This window comes from Paramormyrops kingsleyae, chromosome 18 (assembly GCF_048594095.1).
Source record: "Paramormyrops kingsleyae isolate MSU_618 chromosome 18, PKINGS_0.4, whole genome shotgun sequence".
Lineage (NCBI taxonomy): Eukaryota > Metazoa > Chordata > Actinopteri > Osteoglossiformes > Mormyridae > Paramormyrops > Paramormyrops kingsleyae.
In genome coordinates this window covers 5132081-5156470 of record NC_132814.1, presented here as the reverse complement: position 1 = coordinate 5156470, position 24390 = coordinate 5132081, and the positions used below count along the sequence as shown (strand labels likewise).

The 24390-nt window shown below is 46.1% G+C and overlaps 2 protein-coding genes across 3 annotated transcripts; one reads left to right on the top strand and one right to left on the bottom strand.

Annotated features, from left to right (window-relative positions):
- Positions 1-606: 606 nt before the first annotated feature.
- LOC111852927 (max-binding protein MNT-like) lies at positions 607-17116 on the top strand. Of its 2 annotated transcripts, XM_023829317.2 has the most exons (7): positions 607-928; positions 6093-6217; positions 6353-6585; positions 6906-6947; positions 9686-9797; positions 13643-13835; positions 14043-17116. In XM_023829317.2, the coding sequence occupies exons 1-7, from the start codon at positions 856-858 to the stop codon at positions 14675-14677; spliced, it is 1413 nt and encodes a 470-aa protein (XP_023685085.1). In that variant the 5' UTR covers positions 607-855; the 3' UTR covers positions 14678-17116. The 2 variants fall into 2 exon arrangements, with proteins under 2 accessions (XP_023685085.1, XP_023685084.1); XM_023829316.2 differs by having other exon boundaries at positions 6093-6585.
- On the bottom strand, positions 17110-22841 carry LOC111852928 (septin-5-like). The gene is made up of 11 exons (XM_023829318.2): positions 22532-22841; positions 21665-21761; positions 21124-21210; positions 20388-20511; positions 19964-20098; positions 19573-19690; positions 19049-19150; positions 18780-18876; positions 17922-18084; positions 17614-17750; positions 17110-17511 (listed from the first exon to the last, which is right to left on the bottom strand). The coding sequence occupies exons 1-10, from the start codon at positions 22829-22831 to the stop codon at positions 17633-17635; spliced, it is 1341 nt and encodes a 446-aa protein (XP_023685086.2). The 5' UTR covers positions 22832-22841; the 3' UTR covers positions 17110-17511; positions 17614-17632.
- Positions 22842-24390: the final 1549 nt, after the last annotated feature.

The following is a 24390-nucleotide window of genomic DNA, read 5'->3' as shown; positions in this document are numbered from 1 at the left end:
GGCGGCGGGTCTGCTCCATGCGTGGACATGCAGATGAGCACGGCCAAGTGGCTGCCCATGTGGACAGACACCATGCCTTGTTGTTCTGCACGGCGATTGGCTGCTAGGCATGAACATGTATAATCAAATGCAAATTTAAAGCAGGTTAGGGCTGTTGCTACAACCCGGCAAGGTTCCCCTTCGCCTTAAAAACTGCTCGGCAGTGGAGAATTACAAATCGTTTCAGCATTTGATAAGACAGCGCTTATTAGGAATACGACTCTGACATCTCACTTGTGTATTAAACAAAACCAAACGTTTCGCGTAAATAAAGCAATGTAATAATGTAATAATGACGAGGAAACACTCACAACATGGAATATGGGAATATATTTCCGCAGCGAAAACGAATAAGTAAACGGGGAAGGGTTTTCAACAGCAAATCTCTGGGTTAATTTCTTTACCATGGTGAACCAAATATAACACTCGTTACTCGCCTGAATAGAACGCAATTCTCCACGTTAGATTTTTTTCAGAATCCAGTTCATTAAGTGCAACAATCCTAATCCGTATTTTTCCTACGACTGTGATATCTTGGGGGGGAGGGGGTGGTGATAACGTAGTGGTTACTGGGCGGGGATGGGGGGGAGTGCTCTCTGAGCGGTATGCCTCTTGCCTTGTTATGTTTTCTGTTATTGCATCGCCATTTTGTTGCAACCCTTGAACGTGCCTGAAAGCCTTTTTACGAGGGGGATCCGGATACTTCTTCCCCATCCCGTAGACCGGAAAGGGGTCCTGCACTACAGCACAAAGCCGATCCCCCTCGGTGCATACCTGCCGTGTTCGCCTGCCAGTCAGGGCCCGCAGAGGTACGAGATGAGCATCGAGACGCTATTAGAAGCAGCCAGGTTTTTGGAGTGGCAAGCCCAACAGCAGGAGATCACACGTGGTAAGTAGAGGGACATTGGGTCAAGATGTATGCAAGAGGTGCTTCTGAACCGATTCTCCGGGATGGCTGCGGGTCTTCAGCGCTCCTGCTTGCCAAAAAAGCAAGACGGCTGTACATAGCTAGACTTGTGACTTGTTCGTGCAGCATGCTACATGTCAACTTGACGGTCACGCTCTTTGAACTATGCAATTTCGTGAATGACAGCTGAACTACTTGATGTGCAGCCAGTTATATTACGCAGCATCTAACCACCGAGCGCTTCTCTAGGGGTTTCCAGTTATTTCGGGCTGCATTTTTGGTAATTGGGTTGCCTGTGTCAACGAGCACCCCCAGCGCGCTCGTCTCTGTGTGTGGGTGTTAGGTCATTCTCTTCGCGACACGATTTCACGTAGGTTTAGCACCTCTGCGGCTCGTTCCTCCACATAAGCGTCTGGTGCAAATCGCCGTGCACGTACCCATGAAGTGCATGCAAAGCGACGCCGGGGAGATCTTCGCCAGCCTTACATCACGTTAATCCCCCCCCCCCCCCCAGTTAGGGGAGACTGCGAGCTATCATAACCGGCAAAAAGTCTAACAGAGCCATGGCTTTGCGTGTTTAGTCGTTTGGAGAGCGGTAGCAAAAGTATATGTATTTTTTCACTGTAAAGTCTTGACGTAGGGCAGACTGACGAGCGGCTTCAGTCAGTCTCCCGTTCAGCTGCTGCACACCGGGGGGGGGGGGGGGGTGAGAGAACCATGTGCTTTTGCATTTGGATACCAGCGTTTTTTATGTGGCGTTCATGCTATCATGCCGTGCTAGATGGGTTTTCAGGGGCTGATGACGTGTCGGCCCGTCCACTCCTACAAGGAGACACCGCGTGCTCGGGACCCGCCCCGCTCTGCACGTGCGCGTCGTGCCGCGTTGTGCCGCACTGTCGGATCGGTGCCGGGCGCGGGTCACGGAGGGGGGAGGATCTGGGGCAGTCGTGTGCTGCGCCGTTATATAACGCGTCTTTTCTTGCATTAAGAAGGTACACAGGGATTTTTAACCCTGCGGTATTAGGGGGGATTTTGCGCCGGGGATACTTGGTCACACTAGCCGTGAAGCGTTTGCTGGGGCTGGTTTAGCGATGACGGCCTGAGCGAAGAACGATTTTTTCGGTTCAGATCCGCAGTCCGTGGCTGCGTTGTGACGCACTTGTCACAGATGCGGGAAGGCAGGGTGCTTGTAGGCAGGAAATGCCTCTGCGAAACGTGTTAGGACAAACTTTCAAAATGAGTCCAAGGAAGTACAGTAGTTGCCCCCAGGCAGCTTAAGATGCTCTGAAACAATTCAGGGTTTACTTTCCTGAAGTCCTACATAGAGCTGTCGTAAATTTGAAACATCAAAGAAGTCTTTATTTCAGAGGTGTCTCCATGTAGTTATCCAAGGACAAATAGATACACTGGCATGTGGCAGTGACATTTTCAGAGCTTCCCAGTAATGACTGGTCACAGACTGGGTGCTTAAAATCCCGTAAATTTTATTGGTTCAATTTTTTTAATATACGAGTGTAATTGTGTGCTTTTTCTTAAGTGGATTTATAGGAAATATGCTCTGAACAGCAGTGACCTGTTGGAAGTAGGCATTCTGGAATCCTGTGTCCAGTCGGCAGGATTGGGCTCGTCGCCCTTTGCGTTCATGTGGAGGGCTGCTCCTCTGTGTCTGCTGATTCTATTGGCACTGCTTCCATGGCAACCCCCATCTCCCCAAACCCCTCTGTTCCTTTTTTTTGCCCCCTCCTGTTCAGAAAGCTTGCACTGATTGGCTGTGCTGCAGTAACTGGGTGGGAGTGGAAGGCAGGCCTTCGCAATGTGCAGTGATGTGATTGGCTGCTGGCACTTCTTGGAATTCCGCTGGCCCGCCCTCCTTGCGTCTCCACTCGTGTTGAACACCTTCCTTTGTCTGGAACGTACTCTTCTCCTCCGCCAGTCAGCAATGCTATTCCTCAAGCAGAGAACTTCGGTTTATGTTAGGTCTGTTATTCTCTGCTACAGTGTCTCACTGCAACTGGCAGTGAATTTTACTGCCTTAGTGGTTCTGTAAGGTCATATTGATTGCAGGTCCCATTCAGTGTGCTGTTCTGGGCTGATATTCATGGTCCCAGATGCTGTCGTTGCTCTCAGTGACACCCACTCATGTTCCTGTATGCTTTGCCTAGTTTGGGACAGCTGGTACCAGGCCTGCCCAACTACGTAAATATAGAAACTGTTTTTGGTTGGGTTACAGTGGGGCAGTAAGCCGAGCGATACGGCTTATTTAGACCCCTTGTATTGCTGTGTGCAGGGTGCAGTGTATTGTGGGACAGAAGCTGCTACCCCTCACCTCACCTCGGCAGTGTCGCTGTGCGTGGGGCTTCCCTCAGACTGCAGACACAAAGTGCTGCTGTGTGGCTCCTGCTCTGGCGGCACGTGTGACCTTGGTCTGCGCAGCTGCCGCAGCCCGGGATACGGGTCCCCAGATGAACTCTGGTTTGCTATGGTGAAGTGTACATATGACTGGCCACCATGAGTCTGTGGCTAAAGTATATGCTTCAATATTATGATTATTACTAAAGCTTGCACAGGTCTCATATTCTGCTCTGTATTTAGACTCCAAAATCTAAATTATTATGGTATAATACTACTACTACTAGTAATGATGATGATGACAATGCACTGTCATCCTGACCAGGGTGTCTAGATGAATGACTATATTATTATTATTATTATTATTATTATTATTATTATTATTATTATTATTGTATTCACAGTAATTAAAGTTTCCTGAAAATTCCCTGTTTCATCTGGCGCTTACCGCACTCTTAAGGTTGATATTTTGTAATGTCATTTTCCCAGAATGCTCCAAACTGTCACTGATCTTTAAATCGGCTCACGTCCCACAAGCCTAATTTGGGATGTGCCCCTTTGTGTGTGCCCAAGTAAGAGGCTTAGTGACGCATGCGGGTCTCGTGCTGTGCCGAACCTGGACCGACGGCGAGTCCCTGAGTTATGTGACCCCCTTCCCCGCCCCGTTAGTGCTGCTATGATCCAGGATTCACTGCTTCAATGCACTGTTGTCATGTTGCCTAGAGACCGGGGCTGGATGTCCATCATAATGGCAATATGCCTTAGTCGGGGTTGGCTGCTTATAAAGATTATCTTGGCGCACAGATTGGATGCGATTCATCCAGGATGGCCCCCAGGCCTGTAGCGCTACTGACTATGGGTGCACTGACATGGAAATGTTGGCCAATACTGATAACCAATATATTTTTGTCTAATATTCCCGATAATCGGCTAACCTCCGAGTTCCAGAAATCTGTAGTGAAACTGATGTTGCTAACATTACTTTTTAAGATCTCATGAGCGTACGTGGGTACCAACTACATCATGTAATGCAGTCAGTGAGACATCAGCCAAATTGGAGACTGTAATGAGGTTTTAAGTGGTGAATGAGCTGAATAAATCCCTCATCTTCCTCTACGGAAAATGGTTGAAATATCGATGCAAACACCTTCATTATATTAGTAGTTCTGTCTTTGGCTCTGGTACCTCTAACTCTGAATATAGACTAAAGTCTTAATATTGGGCAGTAATATTGACCAATATTGACACATTGGACCAATGCTGACATCTCGGTTTTTAATGTACATCAGCTGACACCAATATTTTAATTGACAAATCGTACATCTCTACTACTGACAATATATAGTCCAAGACAATTAATTCTGTAGGTCTGTGATGAAACCAAGATTTTTTGAGGATTTTGGCTCACCTGTGCGATTTCAGCTTTCTCCGCTGCCCTCCGTCTCTGGAAACACACCCCTTGGGTGCAGAGAGGCAGAAGTGAAAGAGAGCTTCTGTTTCCCTAGAAGAGAGTGTTGCCGTGTCGACCAGCCAGTGTGTCCAAAGCACCGGCAGCAGATGCAGATCACAGGATTGTTGCGAATGCGAGTCTCTCTGGGATGGGAATCTGCTGAGCACGCGAACGCTCAGGTTCCGTTTTTGGTTTCGCTGTGTTAATTCTGTGGGCCTAAGCGCCGTGGGTTGTCTGGACCACGCGCCTGTCTACATACAGTACGTGCACCCCTGTTCTGTCATGTGGGATTTGCATCTGAAAAGGCTGCTGGCTTCATTCCCGATGCTTCTGGTCCTGATGGCACGGTGGACATACTCCACGCAGGGCAGTGGCGGTCGGGCTTCAACTTGGGAGTAGCGGTGCACCGACGTGGAAATGTATTTTTGTCTACTATAACCAATAGCGATATCCAGCTAACCTCAGAGCCACTTGATGGATGGGGGGATGGTGAGGGGTGACGTTATGTCTTTTTTTTATTTTGTGGACAACGAAAGATCGTTTTGCTGGCCAGATTTATTAATGAATTTAAAACGAATCCGCAGGCCATATAAAACTGTCCTGCAGGCCGCTACTTTGACACCTCGTCTAAGTAGAGTTGCCACCCATCCTGTGCCGAGAAATAAAATGCTGTGTCCCATTTTGAACCAATTCCAGGACGAGATTTGTCCTGTATTTTTGGACCACGCGATCGATCGCCCCCTCCCCTGTTCAACAGACAGTGAGACATCAGCCCACTTTGGAGACTCTAACGAGGTCCTGAGTGCTGAACGAGCCGACAAAATCCCTCTCCCTCCCCTACTGAAAATGGCTGATTGTCCAATGCAATCATTTCTGTTATTGTAGCAGTTACGTCTATAGCTCTGGTGCTGTTAACTTAATATACTTATGACTGTTAAATATCAGCCAAGATTGACACATCAGACTGATGCCGATATCTTGATTTATAACAAATATTGGCATATACCGATATGTTTCCTCTATATATTGTGCACCTCTATTTGAGAGAGAACTTGTCTAGTTTCCACATTCTGTAGGTTCTGTGTGACAGAGATAATGTGATAAATAACAGACCAGTGCTGACAACGGGCATGCATATGCCTGCAGCTTCCATGGAGAGTCTGAGGTCAAAGGTCAGACTGCATTGCTGGTTTGTGTTCATTCCTGGAACACTCTGCTGGCTCGATTTCCAGATGGGGGTGTGTTACTCTGGTGTTGCCCCCCCACCAGCCCACCTCCTGGGCAAAACACTCCTGGTATAAACAGGGTTGTTTGGCTCCTAACGGGTTGTGCTTTGTCTTTCCTCAGAAGGAGAAGTGCGGGAGAAGGTAACCCTAGAGCGGGAGGCAGAGCAGAGATGTTCAGAAGTGTCCTCATTGGTCCAGCCTGTGAGGCTAAACCACGTGACCTGGGCAGAGGAATCACACCTGGAGGTCCGCCCCTCTCTGGTGCCGCCCCCCCCGCTCCCACCCCTGCCCCCCATGCCCATCGCCGTCATCCCGATTCCTGTGGTATCGGCTCTCCCACTGCCCGCCCCTGGGAAGGATGTCCTGTCTTCCTCGCCACAGCAGCGCCCCCTTTTGGCGCAGGTGAAGACAGAGGTGGGGCCCCTGACAGACTCCGGGAGCCCTCAGCCACAGAACCAGCAGCTGCGGCCCCACCCCAGTGCTGTGGTAGCCGGCTCCCAGCATGCCTTGCTCCCTGGCTCCGCCATCATGCAGGGGCAGGTGACGCCGGTGGGGCGGCCCAGTCCAGTGCTGGACGACACCCGGCAGCCAGACATGAGGAGGAGGCCAGGGGGGTACGTGAGCATGCCTGTTTGTGCTTGTTGGAGAAAGCGTGTGCCTGTCTCAGATGGGATTCAGATTTTCAACTGCATAACTGAAGCAGAGGGTTGTGGGAAATATGGTTGACTATAGGCTGAACTTGTTATAACAGAGTGTAGCAGAATCCTAGAGGTGCAGACCATAGCCTCAGATGGTTTATTCATCTGAATGAGCCAGACTCAGGCACAGTGGCACTGCTGAATCTGCACAGTTGCTGAGCAGCTCTGACGTCCTCCTTCACAGTGTGTGTTTGGTTTGATGAAGTAATGCCTCGTGTTGTTTCCTGTTCTGGCAGGGCCGGGACTCGTGAAGTGCACAACAAACTGGAGAAAAACAGGTTAGTCAATCCCAGCTTTGTGACTTGGCTGAATGGGGGCGGGTAGTAACGTGAAGTTAGGCTTGTGACCTTGTGGGGCTGGTGCTCATCCTAACTGCGGTTTAGCAGCACAGTAAAGTGCGTTCGGCTAAACTGGTAATTTTATCAGGAGTTGAACACTCAGCTGTGTGTTAACTTTCTGATTGCTGTGTCAAAATAACTGGCTGACTACTGCTGAACTGGATGTACTACGGAAACGAACTTTACTACAAATTGACATTGCATATATGAAGAAGTATAGAGCACAGAGCTGTAACAATTATTTGATTAAACTCAATTGCTTGGTTATTAAAAAGAGTTGATTAAAATTTTGCTTCTCGATTACTCAACATGGCGGAAGTGAGACGACGCCTAGCAGATGAGGGTCCATATAAAGAGCGGAAGCACTTTGCATTAAAGGTGAATGAAAATGCAGTCGTTTGTCAGAAATACCTCTTACAAGAAGACAGTCAAATCTGAGTCATTAAAGCGAGGTTCGCCATAGGCATGGGCCATTCAGCCTGCCATTAACATCACTTTGACTTAAATCATTTTGCTTAATTAACTTTCTATGATTCCTGTATGTCAAAATAATCACTGCGAAAACGAAGATTAGACCTGTCGCTTCACCGCATCTTCTTACATAATACAGTACATGCTAATCGTATAATATTACTTTTTGCAAACTTGGGGCTGAACGATATTGAAAAGTTGGCCTTGCAGTATTCAGAATTTTGCAATGTTTAGGAGAAGAAAATTAAATATATAGTCATGTACCTACCAATAGAGTGTCAAATAAGTTGGTGGTTTTGCTGTTCGTCGTGCCAACGGACACAAAGCGGTGCCGACTGATTTTTTCTCAACATTGTCTCTATGAGATAGAAAATATTTCCATACAGCAGAAGATGAATGTCTTTTTGTGACCAGTTCTTGTTCACCTTCCTTTTAACTCATTTTTAACTTCTCAAATGCGCCAGATGGTCTAAGAGTTCGTTAAACTTTCAAGTTATTATTATTTAAAAAAAATAAATAAAATTTACTACAATAATGTTAAAAAAAATCATTAAAGTTGCAAAGATTGCTAAATTATGTTTTCTTCGACTGAGTTAAAATGTTTTAGCACAACTTAGTGATGGTCTTAATCCAGCAGACTACTGCAGGTCTTGCAGTTTGAGAATTGCCCGTGCATGGAATGGCATGGCGATATTCACCTCGCACGTTGTGCAAGCTGAGGGCGGCACAGTGTCACGGTCGCTTGCGCTGTCGCTGCACGCCACCACTGTGTGTGTGTGGAGTTAGCATATTCTCCTCATGTGTGTGGTCTTCGCTTTCTTTCCACTCTCTGAAAACATGCACTTAAGTGAACTAGAGTGTGACCAAGTATGTACCATGCAGTGGGTGGTTGGGTTCTGCCTCGAGCCAATTGCAATTCATTATATTATATTATATTATATTATATTATATTATATTACATTAAATATAATGATTGCTTGATGAATTGTCAGATTAATCGGTAGATTACTCAATTATTGATATAATCGACTGTGACAGTCCTACAGTTGAATGTAAAGTTCCAAAATATAATAGCCTTTTTTGTATGGGCAAAATTGTGAGTCATTCAAACTTTTTAAAATTTATTAATGACACTTTTTTTGGTAATATTTCAAGAAATGCATGGCACCTGCATGCCAATTATTTTTAAGTTGTTGTTCATAGTAGAGTACTAATGGTGTTTTTTTGAGGGAGAAGGTTGAATTGGAAGGACAATTATATTAATGGTAGATAAATGTTTTTGTTTAGCTAACAAGCTTACTGTTTCCCTTTATATCAATAGCCTAACAGAGGGAAGACATCTTTAGCATTGTTTGATTGCTAATAAACCTTGCAAATATGAGCTGTTTAGAATAATGGTTCTTTTACTTTTTCTGTAGTCGATTGTCTGCAATGCAACATGCATAAGACAGACACAGGAGTGCACACTGTGCACTAAGGATGTGGCAGTGCAACCATGTAATACATTAATGGAAAAATAATAAAATGCTATCCGTTCATAAAAAAAAAACTGTTCAGGCCACTGCCTTAATATTATGCTAATTACAGTTTCTCTCCTTAAACCTCAGGTAAACCATATACACACCAAGGTTAAGTTAAACCCTTGATAACGCGCAGAAAAATTGATATTTCTTGTTAGGTTTATCTCTAAATGGCACACAGTTTTGGTTTAGCCAACACGCTAGTACGCATTAAACCTCGGAAGCTGCATTTAAGAAACCACATGACTCGGTCAAGTTTAAACTTGTTAAACTTGAAACCACGGGTTAGTTAATCATGGAGCAATAGCCCCTTGGAGCCAGAGTCTTAGGAAGTGTCTGCTGTTGGGTATTTAGGAGAAAGGAACAGTAGAAGTGTTTGGAGCATGAAATGGACTCTCTCTCTGAATTTCACTCAGCATATGGGCACCCCAGCCATTACTGCCCAGTTTCTGCTATGGAAGATTCTCTTTGCCTCCCTTTGTTAGAATGTAGGTCACACTTCAGCGAATGGGATTCTTGTACTTTGTACTGCTGTATTTGGTGGAAGCTGCTGTACTCTGTCGGGTCACGTGGTTCCAAACGTGTTTTGTCCGTGAGCTTGTGGGTCATTAGACGGGGCTGCATGGGCGCAGCTGAGCATGCTGGGATATCCCCTTAGGCTGAACAGCCGCCTGCTCTCCTCCGCAGGCGCGCACATCTGAAAGAGTGTTTTGAGACCCTGAAGAAGAACATCCCCAACGTGGACGAGAAGAAGACCTCCAACCTGAGCGTGCTGAGGAGCGCCCTGCGCTACATCCAGGTGAGCGGCCACATCTCCAGACGTTTGAAAGCTTCTCAGTTCCCCATCCCCTGCCTCTCACTTTGAGAGCAGCTCAGTCCCCCATCACACTACTGCAAAGACCCCCTCCCATAAACACCTCCCATGTGTTTGCAGGGCTGTGTGAGCCTCATCTTTAGCTAACCAACCTTAATTTCCTGTCGCTGGGTAAAGTCCAGCAGCCACATTTCCACGCAGGCAGAGAGGGGGTGATGTCGGGGTGATGCGTTAAGTGCGTTTTATATTAATGTAACATGTACTAATGCAGCATGTACATGTATAAGAGAGGCAGCAGTCATTCTGGAGCCCATGGCTGTTTGACTCTCCTCCTTGTCTATTGGCTTTATTTCTTTTTCCATTCTTTTATTATTTCCTCCCTTTTCCCGGTTTCATGTATTATTCTGTATAAATGATGTAGTAATGTATTAGAGCGTGCCCATCATTTCTGCCCACAGGCAACTCTGCTATGAAAGGTGCTATATAAAAATAAAATTAATTGAATTGAACTGAATGTGCTCCTTGAGGTCAGACACTCTCTCTGTCACTGTGCCCCCTCCCCCTTTGTGAGGGGGATTTCTGAAGCAAGACTCTGGTTTAACTCCCTGTTCTTCCGTGGCCCCGGTGGGTTGTTTCGGCGTCTTCCTCCGTTACAGACTGTGCTAGGTGGATTCTAAATGTCCCTCTTTGTATCATTTGGTTTATGGAGGTTGCAGATGGAGGAATATGGCATAGCGTAGTGAGAAACGGTGACCTGTTTAAGTAATACCAACCTCAGGAGTGTCTGTGATGTCGGGGAACCGTCTTATGTCGCGGGGTTCCTGTGCGTGGAGCCGGGATGCCTGTGCGAGTTCAGCGCTGTAGCCCTTTAAGCCTTCCCCGGGCCCCCTTCTCCATGTGAGCTCTGAGCACATGGCTAGCTGCAGACGGGTGACGTCACCTCAGCCCCGCTGAGTCTGAGCACGTGCGGAACAGACCACTGCCGCAGAGGTTTGGGGGGGAGGGAGGCAGGGCTTGGGGAGAGGGGGAGGGGCGTGGACGCATGCGTTTGACAGCACTGGCTTGTCTGCAGGGTCTCTAAGCCCCCATCGCTCTTGGTTGACTGAATATCAGTATTTTCGGTTTAATTCTGTTTTTGTTTTGAGTGGCCCGGAACCTCGATAAGCTGCCTTTGGCCCTCCGTCTTTCACCTCCCAGGTCGCTGGCCCACTCCTTCTTACGAAGTCGCCCCCGTGGGGCAAATGGACTGTTTCAACAAGGTGATTTCTCATTTAGTTCGGGGTACATCAGCACACTTGTCTCTGTGGGTCGGCCTCTGTCTCTCTGTCTCCCCCTCCCAGTCCCCCTTCATTTCTCTCCCTGTGCCTCCCTGTTCGTGTGTCTCTCTCTCTCTTCTTCTTTCGGCCCCCCCTCCGTACCTCACGGTATCTCTGCGCCCATGTCCGTCACCGCAGCAGCACGGCTCAGTCTGTCTCTGCAGAGTCTGACCGTGTCTCTGACCTGTGATTGGATCCCCGCGTCACTCGGATATCGTCAAGGTGACTGATCTCCTGCACCAAACAGAAGGTGGCTTCACCATACTTCTTCCCTCCTCTCTCTCTCCGGTGACGACTGCCTCCGCGTCTTCTGTGCATTCCTCGCCTAATTGGCTGATGGTCCCCCCTCCCCTTTGGGGTGTGCTCGCATCAGTAAATAATCAGGCACCTGGGGAGATTACCTGGTGTGAATTAGAAGGTAACAATGGTGAGCATCATTTGGGTGGTGCAGCACCCAGCTGTGAATTGAGGACCTCTGTCCCTTTGCTTACTGTGGCGTTATAAGCAAATAAAATCCTGTTGTCCCCTATATGGGACAGGAGCCTTTCTTTATGTCGGGCGAAATGGTTTTTTTCCCAGGCCGTGCGGAACAAAAGGTCTTTTCTGTGATGCTTTCGTTCTGTGAAAGGGCTTCAAAACCATACAAGCACTTTGTTCTCTCGGCCCTTTTTGAGAGCACAGATGCGTCTCTCTCCTGTTTCCTTCACTGGCCCTCACACACCAAAATCAGTCTGAGACTCTCTCTGTCGTCATACACACACAATTGTATTGTAACAATTAATATGTAAAATGGTAAGAGAATAGCCTTCATTGTCATTGTACAAGACAATGAAATAAAAAATGCTACTCTCGATTAGTGCGAACCAGGGTTGGGGCCATTCCAGAATGCATTGATCAATTCCAGTCCAAATCAGGAAATGGAACTGGAGTTGGAACTTAAATCTCCCTGAAATTCAAATTCAACTCCAATTCTGTTCCCCGTAGTTTGTTTTCCAATCCCAGCTCCAGTTCCATTTCCTGATTTGGACTGGAATTGATCAATGCATTCCGGAATGGCCCCAACCCTAGCGCGAACTCAACAAACAACAACACACAATAAAAATAAAGTCTAAAAATTCAATTAATGTAGCCGTTTAATAGGGACATGTAGGTATGAAAGATTTGAGCCATACAGTAAGTATGGCATTGTAGGATATAGTATACGCTACATTGTCACTGTCACAATATAGCATGGTAGCTTTGGTGTGAAGTCATACTCTTAGAGTGAGGCATGTGTTCTGCCTTTTTTTGGTGTCCTCTGGCCCCCACCTTGCTGGGACAGACAGGCCCATGGGGAAGCCAGGAAAGCAGTGTTCCCTCCCCCTGAAGGTCGTACGGCTTCTGGCTCCAAATTTTGAGTTTTTTTTTTTTAATTTTTTTGTCTGGTTGGTGCTGTCTGCTGGTGCAGTGGTCTCTCGTGAATAGCTGCTACCGGGCACTGTGGCTCGGGGTGGGGGAACTGGGTTCTGTTTGTGTGTAAAGGTTAATTAGTCTGTCTATGTATCCACAGGTGTGTCGGTCGGGGGGCGGGGGCTGCAGTGAGATCTAGCTGCAACCTACTCATTGTGAAGGTGGTTGCTGGGGAAACTAGGATGGCTTCTAGTTGTTGTCTTGGAAACAGCCGTGGGAGCCTGGAGTCTCGGGGCAAAGGGCCTGGTGTCATTCGCGTCATTCGCAGTGACGCCAGTGCCAATGAGGAACCTTTTGGTTCTGTTTTACAGTGAGCTGCCGACTGACTCCTTCTCTGATCAACCATGCCTACTCCCATGTTCCTCCTGACAGCCTCTCTGTATGGCTGTGGGAGGTCATGCAGATGTGTGTGTGTGTGTGTGTGTGTGTGTGTGTGTGTGTGTGTGTGTGGGGGGGGTGATTACAGATCAGGCCACGCTTAGGGAAGCTCTGACACGGCCCCCTCTACACCCCATGGTGAACATACCTGTTTTAGAAGAGTATCTCTGAGCTCCTTATTGCTTTAAGTCTCTTAAACACACATACTCACACACAATTTCGATTTTTAAATTATTTTTATTTTATTTCCTTAGCCGCCCTGTCCTTGCGACCTCTTTGGCTTTCCCGTGTCAGCTGACTGAAAACTAGGTCATTAGTATAAGGAACATTCCCCACCGACTGCCTGACTTCTACTTTTCCTCCTCGCCCTGCTGTTTCTTTGGGAGACACAGGGACAGGTGTGTGTCTGTGTGTGTGTGGAAGCCTTAATGATATGGGGAGTTGCCTTGACAAGAGCTTGACAAGAGTTGCCTTGACAGAGTCATGCTGGTTGTCAATCCTCGGCTGAGGTTGTACCAGTTATACCTGTGGGGCTGTGAGATTGTTAGGCAGGTACACATGAACCGCGACACAGGAAAACCATACTGAGGTGTGTGTGTGTTCAGGCCTCCTGAAGCTTGCTATGTAGTCAGCCGGGCAACAGGTGGCGCTAGAGGGAAATCCACCGACCACTCTATGTGCTTGCAGATGCTGAAGAGGAAAGAGAAGGAGTTTGAGCACGAGATGGAGCGCCTAGCGCGGGAGAAGATTGCCACCCAGCAGCGGCTGGCGGAGCTGCGTGACGAGCTGAGCCAGTGGGTGGACGGCATGGAGATGGAGCGGCTGCTGCGGCAGGCAGCGCAGCCCGAGGACGACCAGGCCTCGACCTCCACAGCCTCAGGTAGGCAAGCCAGATGCTTGGGGCAGTGATAGCATGGCCAGAGAGCCTCTGAGAAAGGCATCAAAGCTGGTGTGATCAAGGGCAGAGAAGTTATAGGCAAATGATGTAATTGTTTTATGTTATTTGTCACTTCTTCTTTTGCAAAGGTTATTTTCTCTTCTTTTCTCTGGCTGGACTGACTGGGCGTTTTTCTGATCTCTCTGCCAGAGGGCGAAGACAATCTGGACCAGGATGAGCACATTTCCACAGCAACTGTTGCCACTGCACCTGTCTCTCTCCCCAAAGCCCCCCAGAAGCCACCGGCCCCCATAGTGGCTGCCGTCTCCCTCCAGCATCCAGCCCCGCCCCCTGGAATACTGGCCCCACCCCCTGGCCCCGCCCAGGCTATGGTTGCCCACCCGCACCTAGTCACCCAACCCACGGTGATCGCCCATGCGGCCTCAGCCTCGCACGCTTCTGTCATTCAGGCCGTGAGCCATGTGATCCAGGCTGGTCCCAAGCATGTTGCTCACATAGCCCCATCTTCCTCCTCTTCCTCATCCTCCTCTGCCTCAGCCTCCACCCCCATCGGTCACATCACGGTGCACCCGGTGACTCACCTGGGCACCACCTTGTACCCACAACCCCCTGCAGCTGCTGCCGTGGTCAGCCATATCGCACACACTCTGAGCCATGCCCAGGTGAATGGTTCGGGCCCTGCCTCTGGCCCCCAGGCCACCGCCCTCGTAGGCAAACAGCAGGTGGTGTCACGCCACCCACAGCTGGTAGGGGGAGCTGTGCTCAACCCCGTCACCATGGTGACCATGCCCTCCTTCCCTGTCAGTGGCCTGAAGCTGGCTTAAGGGGGAGGAGCCTGAATCTGGCTTAAGGGGGAGGAGCCTGAATCTTGCTGAAGGGGGAGGAGCCTGAATCTTGCTGAAGGGGGAGGAGCCTGAATCTGGCTTAAGGGGGAGGAGCTTGCAGACTTAAGTGCACATAGACTTACTTCCAGACAGACGGAACACATGCACGCACACATCGACTGGAACTGATGGAAATTCAAAACCGCAGATTTGGATAGAATCACAAACCGCATTAAAAACTTTACATTCCAAAAAAAAAAAAATCTATTTTTGTCAAAGATGTATATGAAACGGTCTGTGCACACATTTGGGATTGTGACGTGCATATGTGGAGTTGGACGCCTGTTATGGGGACAGGTGAAATGTTACCCAGACTGGCTTGTTTGGCTCGTTTGTGTGTCGTATGCTTTCTGCTCTTCATCATTCTGCATTCGGTTACATGGGTTTTACGGTGTACAGTGGCATGGTATCTCCGTTGCATAGTTTCACTGTGGGCAGTCATGTGATCTGAGACTCAGGTGGTTTCACTGTGCATGGTCACATGATCTGAGTCAGGTCATGATTCCATGATTTTTTTTTTTGACCAAGGTGTGTGTAATTTCTCTTGGGTTGTTATCTGGGTAAGCAAATAAAAAATTACAAAATATGTTAGTAAATGTTAGATGCAGGTTGAATGTTACAGTCTGAATGAAGACAAAGTCTTGATAATTGTACTCCTTGAAAAAGATATCTGGAGTTAACGTGCCTCTGGCACAAGCCTTACCCTCGGCCCACAAACGCTGTGTGTCGCCCTCGCGCCTTCAGTGTGACCAATAATCATGACCAGATTGTTGGTGGTCACAGCCTGTGGCCGTGTGTCGTGGAGTGTCGCGCTCCTGCCCTCTTCTGTCCAGAGGGTGTTACTGCACCTCATGCGGCACATTGTGACCCTGAGTTGGTTTTAGGGGTGCGGAACAGCTTAATCGCGATGTATAGAGGTCTGACTGAAGGGACTCTGGTTCCGTTCCCTTTTAAGGCTGTTTGCCTGGCTCTATAAAGCACTGTTTCCCAAACCAGTCCCCACATTTTTGTTTCCTCCCAGCTCCTTGCCAGACAGGCCGCATTTTAGCGGGAGTTGAGAGGGAGCAAAAACGTTGACTGTCCGGGGGTCCCCAAGGGGCGGGTTGGGAAACTGCTGTAAAGAACCTTGACCTGCAGACTGTGCTGTGCTGCAGATGGCTGCGTCTGACTGCTTACTGGACTGCTGCAAATGGACACAAGGTTGTTGGCTTGCCCCCCCCCCCCCCTCCTTAATGGGCCTCCTTCCCCGGTTCTCTACGAAAAGAGATACAGACACTACCCTCTGGGGTGAGATGGTATAGAGCAGTGTTTCCCAACCCAGTCCTTGTCCTTGTTTTTCCTCCTTCCCAGCTTTTGCTTCCTCCAGCTGGGAGGGAGCAAAAACGTGGACCGTCTGCGGGTCCCCGAGGACCGGATTGAGAAACACTGGTATCGCGGGATGGGGGTAGCTGCCTGGTGCACTGGCTGGTGTAGTTAGTTTAGGTGTTAACCTTCTCCTGGTTGATAGACACTACCAAGTGAGAAATCTCCTTCCATGTCACAGAGACGAGAAGATTCCAGCACATTCGAAGCTCTGTACAGCCTTGCCCCCCTTCGCCCTTCTTTCCCACATGTCCCAGCATCACTTCCAATCATACTGTGTGATTTGGAGTCGCTGGTGTGTCAATTTGGTGCATATGTTTGGGGGTGGGGGGGGTAAGGCGACTATGATTTACACCAGCTGCAGTGCATAGCTATGAAAAACATGCCCAGTCTGTGTGTACGTGTGTGTTGTGGAAAAGCCAGTCTTACTTTTTGAAATCTGAATTTTTTTAAAGCATAATGCCCGGAGTTCAGTTGTGAGTTTTATATTAGTGTGAAGTTAAGTGTGAGTATAAGCGCATATTGACATGTTTGTGTGTATGCTTTAAGCTTTAATCATTGCCTGTTTTTGCATGTAGATTGCAGAGTTTTATTTTAAGGTTTTTTTTTTTTTTGGGGGGGGGGGGACCATGTACAATTATGGAGAACCATAAGGTCACTTTTACAGACCTCTTTCCACTTTAACAATGCATATATATCTATAAATATATATATAAAATTATATATATATATATATAATTGTTTTCCCTATGGAGAAAGTTTAAGTTATGTATTGCCTGTAAATTCTGGGCTGCATCTAACTGTCCATTATGTTTAAAGAAGAGAGAAAATGGAATTATAATCATGAAGATTCTTAATAAATATTATTACATTTGCAGCAATGGTTGTTTGACATCATCGTTTCCAAAATGATCTGACCAGGGTACTTTGTCTCTCAAATTGTGGGCTCCCAGGACATTTCAGTTGCAATCCCATCTGCATCTATAGGTCACAAATAAATCAGATCTTACAATCTTCTTTTTCGCTTGCTTGAGGTTTCCATTTTTTAACCATCAACGCCTACGTAACGTACAGACACACCTACATAACATTGTCAGAGCTCCTTGCTTTCGTCAGTCATGGGTTTCACGTTATACTTTCAGATAGTGTGGGACACGATATCCCGGGAATAACTCCAGGGTTCGTGAAAGCAGCATAACAAGCCCAACCTGCGCCAAGCCCCCTCACCCCCACTTCCTTTTTTGCATTTAGGAGTATAACATGAACTTATGAATAAAGATCACATGGACGCTGTCAGACACCCTAACAAAATATTATGTTTTGGACATGAAGAGATTGAAAATATGTGGCATTTTCTAACGAGCTTCCTTCTGCCCCGGGATCCTGTGTGGTCCTTCCTGCATCCGCCCGAGCTGCAAATCGGATAAGACACCAGTAAGGCTTCCAATACAGACGCGGGTGATACTACTAATCACATCTGAAAGGTTCCCTGGTTCACATTTCCCAGTCTGTACCTGGGCAAGAAGCCTCCTTTTAAAGGATCCTGCTTGATTTGACCTCCTTCTCCCAAACAAGTCTCTCTGCGTTGCTATCCGTGGAGCATGACGTTAAGGGGATCGGAAAGTCCGCCCTGTTGTCCTGAGTCGGTCTACTACATACACACATGAAGCATTGAAATCTGAGGTTGCCCAGAGTCATACTAAATGAGAAGCTGACTTGATTCAGGACACATTGTTTTAGTGTTTTGTGCAGTGTTGTGTATGTATGTGTGTGTGTCTGGACAAAACTCTGCACGTCTGGCTGACCCATCACACACACTCACGTGTGCCTTCTCTCTCTAGCCACCTTACGGGTCATGGTCTGGATGCATTGCACGCGGTAGTTCTCATAGTGTGTCTCCCTGGTGATGTCCTTCAGGTCCTGCATGTGAGTGCACACCAGCACGTCGCGTAGCATCAGGAAATCGCTGTGGGCGGGATCCTCCACTAACAAAGCGACCGACAGCACAGGCGGACTCGATTTAGGGTCACCTCTCAGACCATGCCCACCCGTAAGCGGAAACGAATCATGTCACCTGCCGAGTGACACTATAGGCTAGGGGGATCGCAAGGGACAGAACATCATAGCTTTCACATAGACAACACTATTTAATCAGCAGAACAAGAGAACAATACCAGGACTAGAGGTCAATCTATATATAAGATACCTAATAAATATTAACATTTGCACATCAGTGAGTCAATGAATCAGAATCATTTTTGATGACCACACAACCAAGATCAGCAAAGTTTGCTTTGGGTACATCATGGTAGGTAAGTTCAAATCAACATTGTCCTTAACATGAAACATAGTTAGACAGCAGTATCGCCTTAGACCAGTGTTTACCAGCCCTGCTCTCAGAGATCTACCACCCTGTAAAGCTTAGGTGCAGCCCTAAATTTAACACACCTGTCACAGATAATCAGGCCCTTCAGTAGTTTCTTGGTATTAGAGTCAGCTTAGCTTCAATATAGCTGGCTGCAATACTTATCTGTATCAGGTGTGTATTAATTAGGGCTGCACAGAAGCTCTGTAGGGTGGTCGATCTCCAGGACCAGGGTTGGTGACCCCTGCGCTAGATAATCAGCATTTCAGAAAAAAACAATAAGATTGTAACACAATGCATTGTAGCTCCCCATACCTTCCACAGTGCCCCAAGGATACAGACGCCCTCGAACCTGGCGCCCCATGCTCTCCACCACCATGTTGCTGCCAATTATGGCAAAAGGAACTCTGCCCTGGAAAAAAGATAATTGTATCAATAGCAAACCTAGGAGGCTCTAATGTACCAAAGAACAGACAGGTTAGATTTGCAAATGTCATATATAATCTGTTCATTAAATTGTTGTGCTTCTGCTATTCTTTCTAAAACTGGTAGAGAGTCTTATTGTTCCTACATACAGACTTAACCTTTAGCTCCTGATCGTGCTGTCGGAAGTCTTCATCTGAGTCTGAGTCGCAGTCTGGGAACTGGAAGATCTTGATTCCATGCTGCTCCATCTCCTCCCGTATCTGGAGGGTGGACAAGACAGTAAGTCCACTGCTTTGGCCAATGTGACACACAGCAGCCGTCCAGCATGCTCTCAAATGGCATGATCAATGTTTACCTGCCTGATACGGGTACATATGTGCACATTCCAGATGTATAGTGCACATGCCATGTGAATATGTGTACAGGCTTTGATCGTTCCTCCTCTTTGTGCTGCTGAACATTAGTCAGATAACCTGGGGGTTCCATGAAGCAGGATTTCTTGCTTAGCCAGATAACTTGTCAGATTTAAGGTAGTCTGAGCTAAATGTCAGGGAATGAAAATAAAGTCCATTTAACCCAGACCTTAAATATCTTAAATTCAACAAGTCATCCGAAATCGTGCTTCATGGAACACCCCCCAAGTCATTATCTGACTATGAACGTTCAGGTGCTCCATACTCACCTTAATTTTTTTCTTCCTCATTTCATATGGGGTGAGGCTATCGGCCTTAGCCAGCACTGGCACAATGTTGACCTTCTCATGTAGAGCCTTCATGAACTCTACATCTATAGGCCTGAGGCTAAGATAGAAAAGGTAGACACCCTCAAAATCATTTAACTCATTAGGCCATGTCTGTAAGTTAAAATGGTCTAAAATACCTCAAAGTGCAAAAGTTAGACTTTACTGTTTACTTCACACAAGATTAAGGGAAATGTAGCGCCGCCTTTAATGTCAGTGTATATGTAGGATATTTATTCATTTCTGGTAGAAATCTTTGCCACTGGTTGCAGAAAATTGTAAATATGAACGAGGTTTTATGTTCTTAACACTAACACATGTCCAGTCCTTGTACCCGTGGCTGAAGGGTGAGATGAAGTAGAGGCAGCAGTGCACGCGGTTGTCCTGGATGTTCTTGCGGTTTAAGCCACTCTCATCCCTGAAGTACTGCTCAAACTGCTCTTCAATGTAGTCTACAACAGGCCGCCAACTTCCACAAAACAGCAGGATTAACCAAACATGGGGGAAAAAAAATTTGAAAAACAATATTTATTAATACTGGTTTGTAGTGACGGGCAAATTAAGCTTCATGAACCATTTGCTATATTTTTTGACCCCACTAGATGGTGCCCTTGGTTTGCTTTAGGGCAAGCTTTGTGCCCTTTTATGAACAGAACTTCATTTGCCCATCACTACTGGTTTGCGGAAATATGCAAATTGTAAACAATTCTTTACATTTTGTTCCCCCTTAAACCCCGCCTCCATCCAAGCACACCTACCATTCCTTGTTGTTGATGGCATCACCAAACCCTGGTGTGTCCACCACGGTCAGCCTCAGTTTCACCCCTTTCTCCTCAATGTCGACTGTGCACCTAGTGATTTCCACCGTCTGTGTGATTCTCTCTGCAGAAAGCGGAGACAGGCACTCAGCCCTGCATAGCACTGGTATGCTTAAGACCAGGGGTGGACAATCTTATCCAGAAAGTGCCGTTTGGTATGCAGGTTTTTGCTGCAACTCCCTAATTAGATTACTATTTAGAGCACTGACTGGCTGAAAAGTCCTCACACCTGGGTTTGAATAGCTGACCTTAAGGTTTTCCCAAAACCTAGCGCACACACTGGACCTTTGTGGATAAGATTGCTTGCTCTGGTTATCCCTCAACCCTGTGCTGGATAATTGGGTAGGTCATAGATGGAAGGTCCTGGTTACTTTAGCCTGTGTCAATAGACTATTCTACTGTTCCCCCAATAGTAACACCACCTCGAATGACAACAGTAGTGAGACATAATGACACTTCATGAACCGTTTGCTGTATTTTTTGACCACACTAGACGGAGCTCAAAAAAATGGCACAAAGAATGCCCCACACAAACCAAGAGCACCATCTAGTGGGGTCAAAAGAATACAGCAAATGGTTCATAAGGCGTCATAGACGATAACATTAAATCTGCATAGGAACAAACTGAAAGCAAACTCAAATTTAATGCTAACAATAGATTAAGCTCATATCCCACCTTCTGCACTGAAAAGCCTCCTGTCCTTATATAGGTCTGTGAGGAAAAGGCTGTTGACAAGAGTAGATTTTCCCAGGCCAGATTCTCCTAAAATAAAACATACTTCATTGTTGCTAGGAGACACAATGCTGGGATCAAAATTTAATTTTTCTTTGCACTGAAATGCTGCCCATCCACTAACTTTTCAAACGAAATATTTGTAAAAAGATTTATTAGTAAATATCAATGGATTTAGGGGATAAAATGACAATGATGGTTTCTCAGGTACACAAGACCTCTAAGGGTGACAATACACAGAGCAACTTTTTGAGCCATGTTGCCGGGCAGTGTTGCTGACGAATGTTGCTTGGGCACTTTCCGATTGATATTGGGCACCAAATTTCAACAGCAATGGGCAACTTTTCATAATCATCCAGATTCAGCTGAGTTGGCCTTTGTCTCACCTGGCTGGTGGTTACCCAGCAACATTGCTCAAAAAGTTACCCTGTGTATCATTACCTATACAATGACACAGCAGGAAATCCTACCCAGCTGTACTCACCCGCTACCATCAATGTGAAGTCAAAGCCCCTTTTTACTGATTTTTTGTGTACCTGGTTTGGCAACGTTGCAAAACCAACATATTCTTTGTCTTGGTCCTGTAAAGGAGACATGACTTTAGCCAGTGTGTTTATAATTCAGTAGATTAACTACAGTATGATGAGAATACCTGCTATTTGGATTTAGTCCTAAGACTAGTGACATCATCAAAAAAACAACTATTTGCTGTCCATAAATCTAAAAGAAAATCTGAATACCTCTGCCAGGTAACACTTTACATTAACTGTAGCTTCAAGATGCCTTAATAATGCAATCATAGAACATTCAATTCACATTCATCATGCATTCATAGAACATTCATAAAACATTCACACATTAATAACAAACATTATACGATAACAAACATTAGAATAATATCATCATGTAATGTTTGCTATTGATGTATATTAACGTTGTTAAGGTATGTTGGGATGTTATGGTATACTTACATGCTGGTTATGAATGTTCTATGAATGCATTATTAAGGTGCACTGAATATTCTATGAATGCGTAATAGATGCATTATGAAGGTGCAATTAATGTAAAGCATTACTCACAGAAACCCATGGTTTATTGCTTAAAACTCTGATTTCTGTCACTCTAAAGAAAATCACCAGCAGGGAATCCATGACTCATTCGCAGTGTAACAGCATTAATACAGGCATCTGTTTGACCAGAAAATCACCTAAGTCCTAAAACCAGACAGTCCATGTTAATCAGATAAAGGTACATGTGGATTTATGGCATTTGTTCATACTAGGTGATGCTCATGTCATTATATATTTCTTGTGAGAAATCTATAGGGGCTACAGTGGTTTATATATTCTACCTCAACTGAATCGTAGGGGTCAAAGTGACCCCAAGGACTCTTAGGACGTGATGGGCTGAGAGTCAGGTTCATGGAGCTCAGGTTGAACCTGAACAGTGATTCCGACTCTGAAGATAAGTCCCTGGAGGATCTATTTGGTGTGATTTGGCGGAAGAAAGGGTGTCTCCCTGGGGTGAGTGGGTGGCTAGTGGCCTCCCCCACCACACGATCACATGACAGTTCTCGGCTGGGGGAAGAGTGGGCCCAGCTAGGAAGGAAGTCCCTCATGGCGTGATTCACCTCCAAGTCTGACTCAGCCATGGAGAAGCTGCAGAACTAGCAGGACGACAGAGATGTTTGTAAGGCCAAGGATCAAGGGAATATAACACATAGATAAAAAGAATTGCCTGGCATTACAAGAGGATAAAGTACTAAGGGAAGAATAAAAACAACTGAATAATTGTTCTTAACTTGTGACACAAAACACAAAGCCTCTTAAAGCTCAAACTCCAAGCAGTGAGCTGTTTCAAATGGATATATGGGACGCTCAGGTCAAACTTCGTATCAGTCGTATCAATGCATCCTAAATTAGCATTAACTTGCTGTACCTACAAGTCAGCTTCAATCTGCACAGAATAGCACAAATAGTTGACAATATATTTTATGTCATGCTATGTATTGGCTTACTTGATGCAATTTACACTCAGAAGTGCCTCTGGCACTATAAAGGGAGGGAGGTCTTTTATTTTTTATACTATACTATAGGCTCTAGAACAGGGGTGACCAACATGGTGCCCACAGGCATCAGGATGCCCACAAGGACCACGAGTCACCTGTGGACCTGTTCTAAAAATAGCACAACTTACCAGGCAGCAGCATCTAAAATTTAATTTTATCCTGTTGCTATTCTTCTTTAATTTAATTTCACTTAATTTGCATGTATATAGATTTGAAAATGACAACATCTAAAAAAAGCATTTAAAACATGTTTATTATACATGAAGTTTAGATAAGTTTAAACTTAAACTGGTAGCCCTTCGTATGGCTCAGTACCCGTGAAGTAGCTCTCAGTTTCAAAAAGGCTGGTGACCCCTGGTCTAGAAAATTCAGGCCAATCACATGCAGTATAGCTACATTCCACATAACCTCTATACAAAGCAAAGTACCAAGCGTACATTTTGGTTTTGTTCTTTATGGGGAAGAATTTTCAGTTTCAGTTCATGCCACATAACACTCTTCACAGACAAACTGTATGAGAGGAGCTATATGATTCTCTAAACAGGTAGAACATCATGGCTCTACAGCCGGAATCTCAGCTGTCAAACTGTCTGTGCCATGCAAGACCATCAGGGCGGCAATGCCACCATCCCCAGACGACCCAGAAAACTTCCAGACTATGACAGACTAGGGATCATGCCACAGGAACAGCTTCCTTCTCAACTGGCTGCCCAAATCCCACCGTCTCTAGAGCAGAATGATTTATAAATCAATAAGAGAATAAACAGCAGTTAACGGTGTCAACATAGGATGCCAGCCTTTTAGCTCCTGTCAGAGGTGGAAATATCAGATCATGCCAGTTGTTTGTAATGAGAGTGCAGCAGAAAGCAAATTTTGTTAATTCATTTACATTAAAAACATTTCAGTAGCACAGGGTATGTGGTTGCTAACACAGTAAAAGGACAGACCAAGATTTTGTTTCAATAACCATTTGAGTATAAACAGTCACAGTCACAGAGTACTCAACTAGGTGGTTGAAACAAAACCTTGGTCTGGATTTGTACTTTCTGGACCTGAACTTTCCACCTCTGTCTGCAATGGATTACTTTTGTGAGTAAATTCCCCAACACTGGTAATGGATCTAGTTAATATTATTAAACACC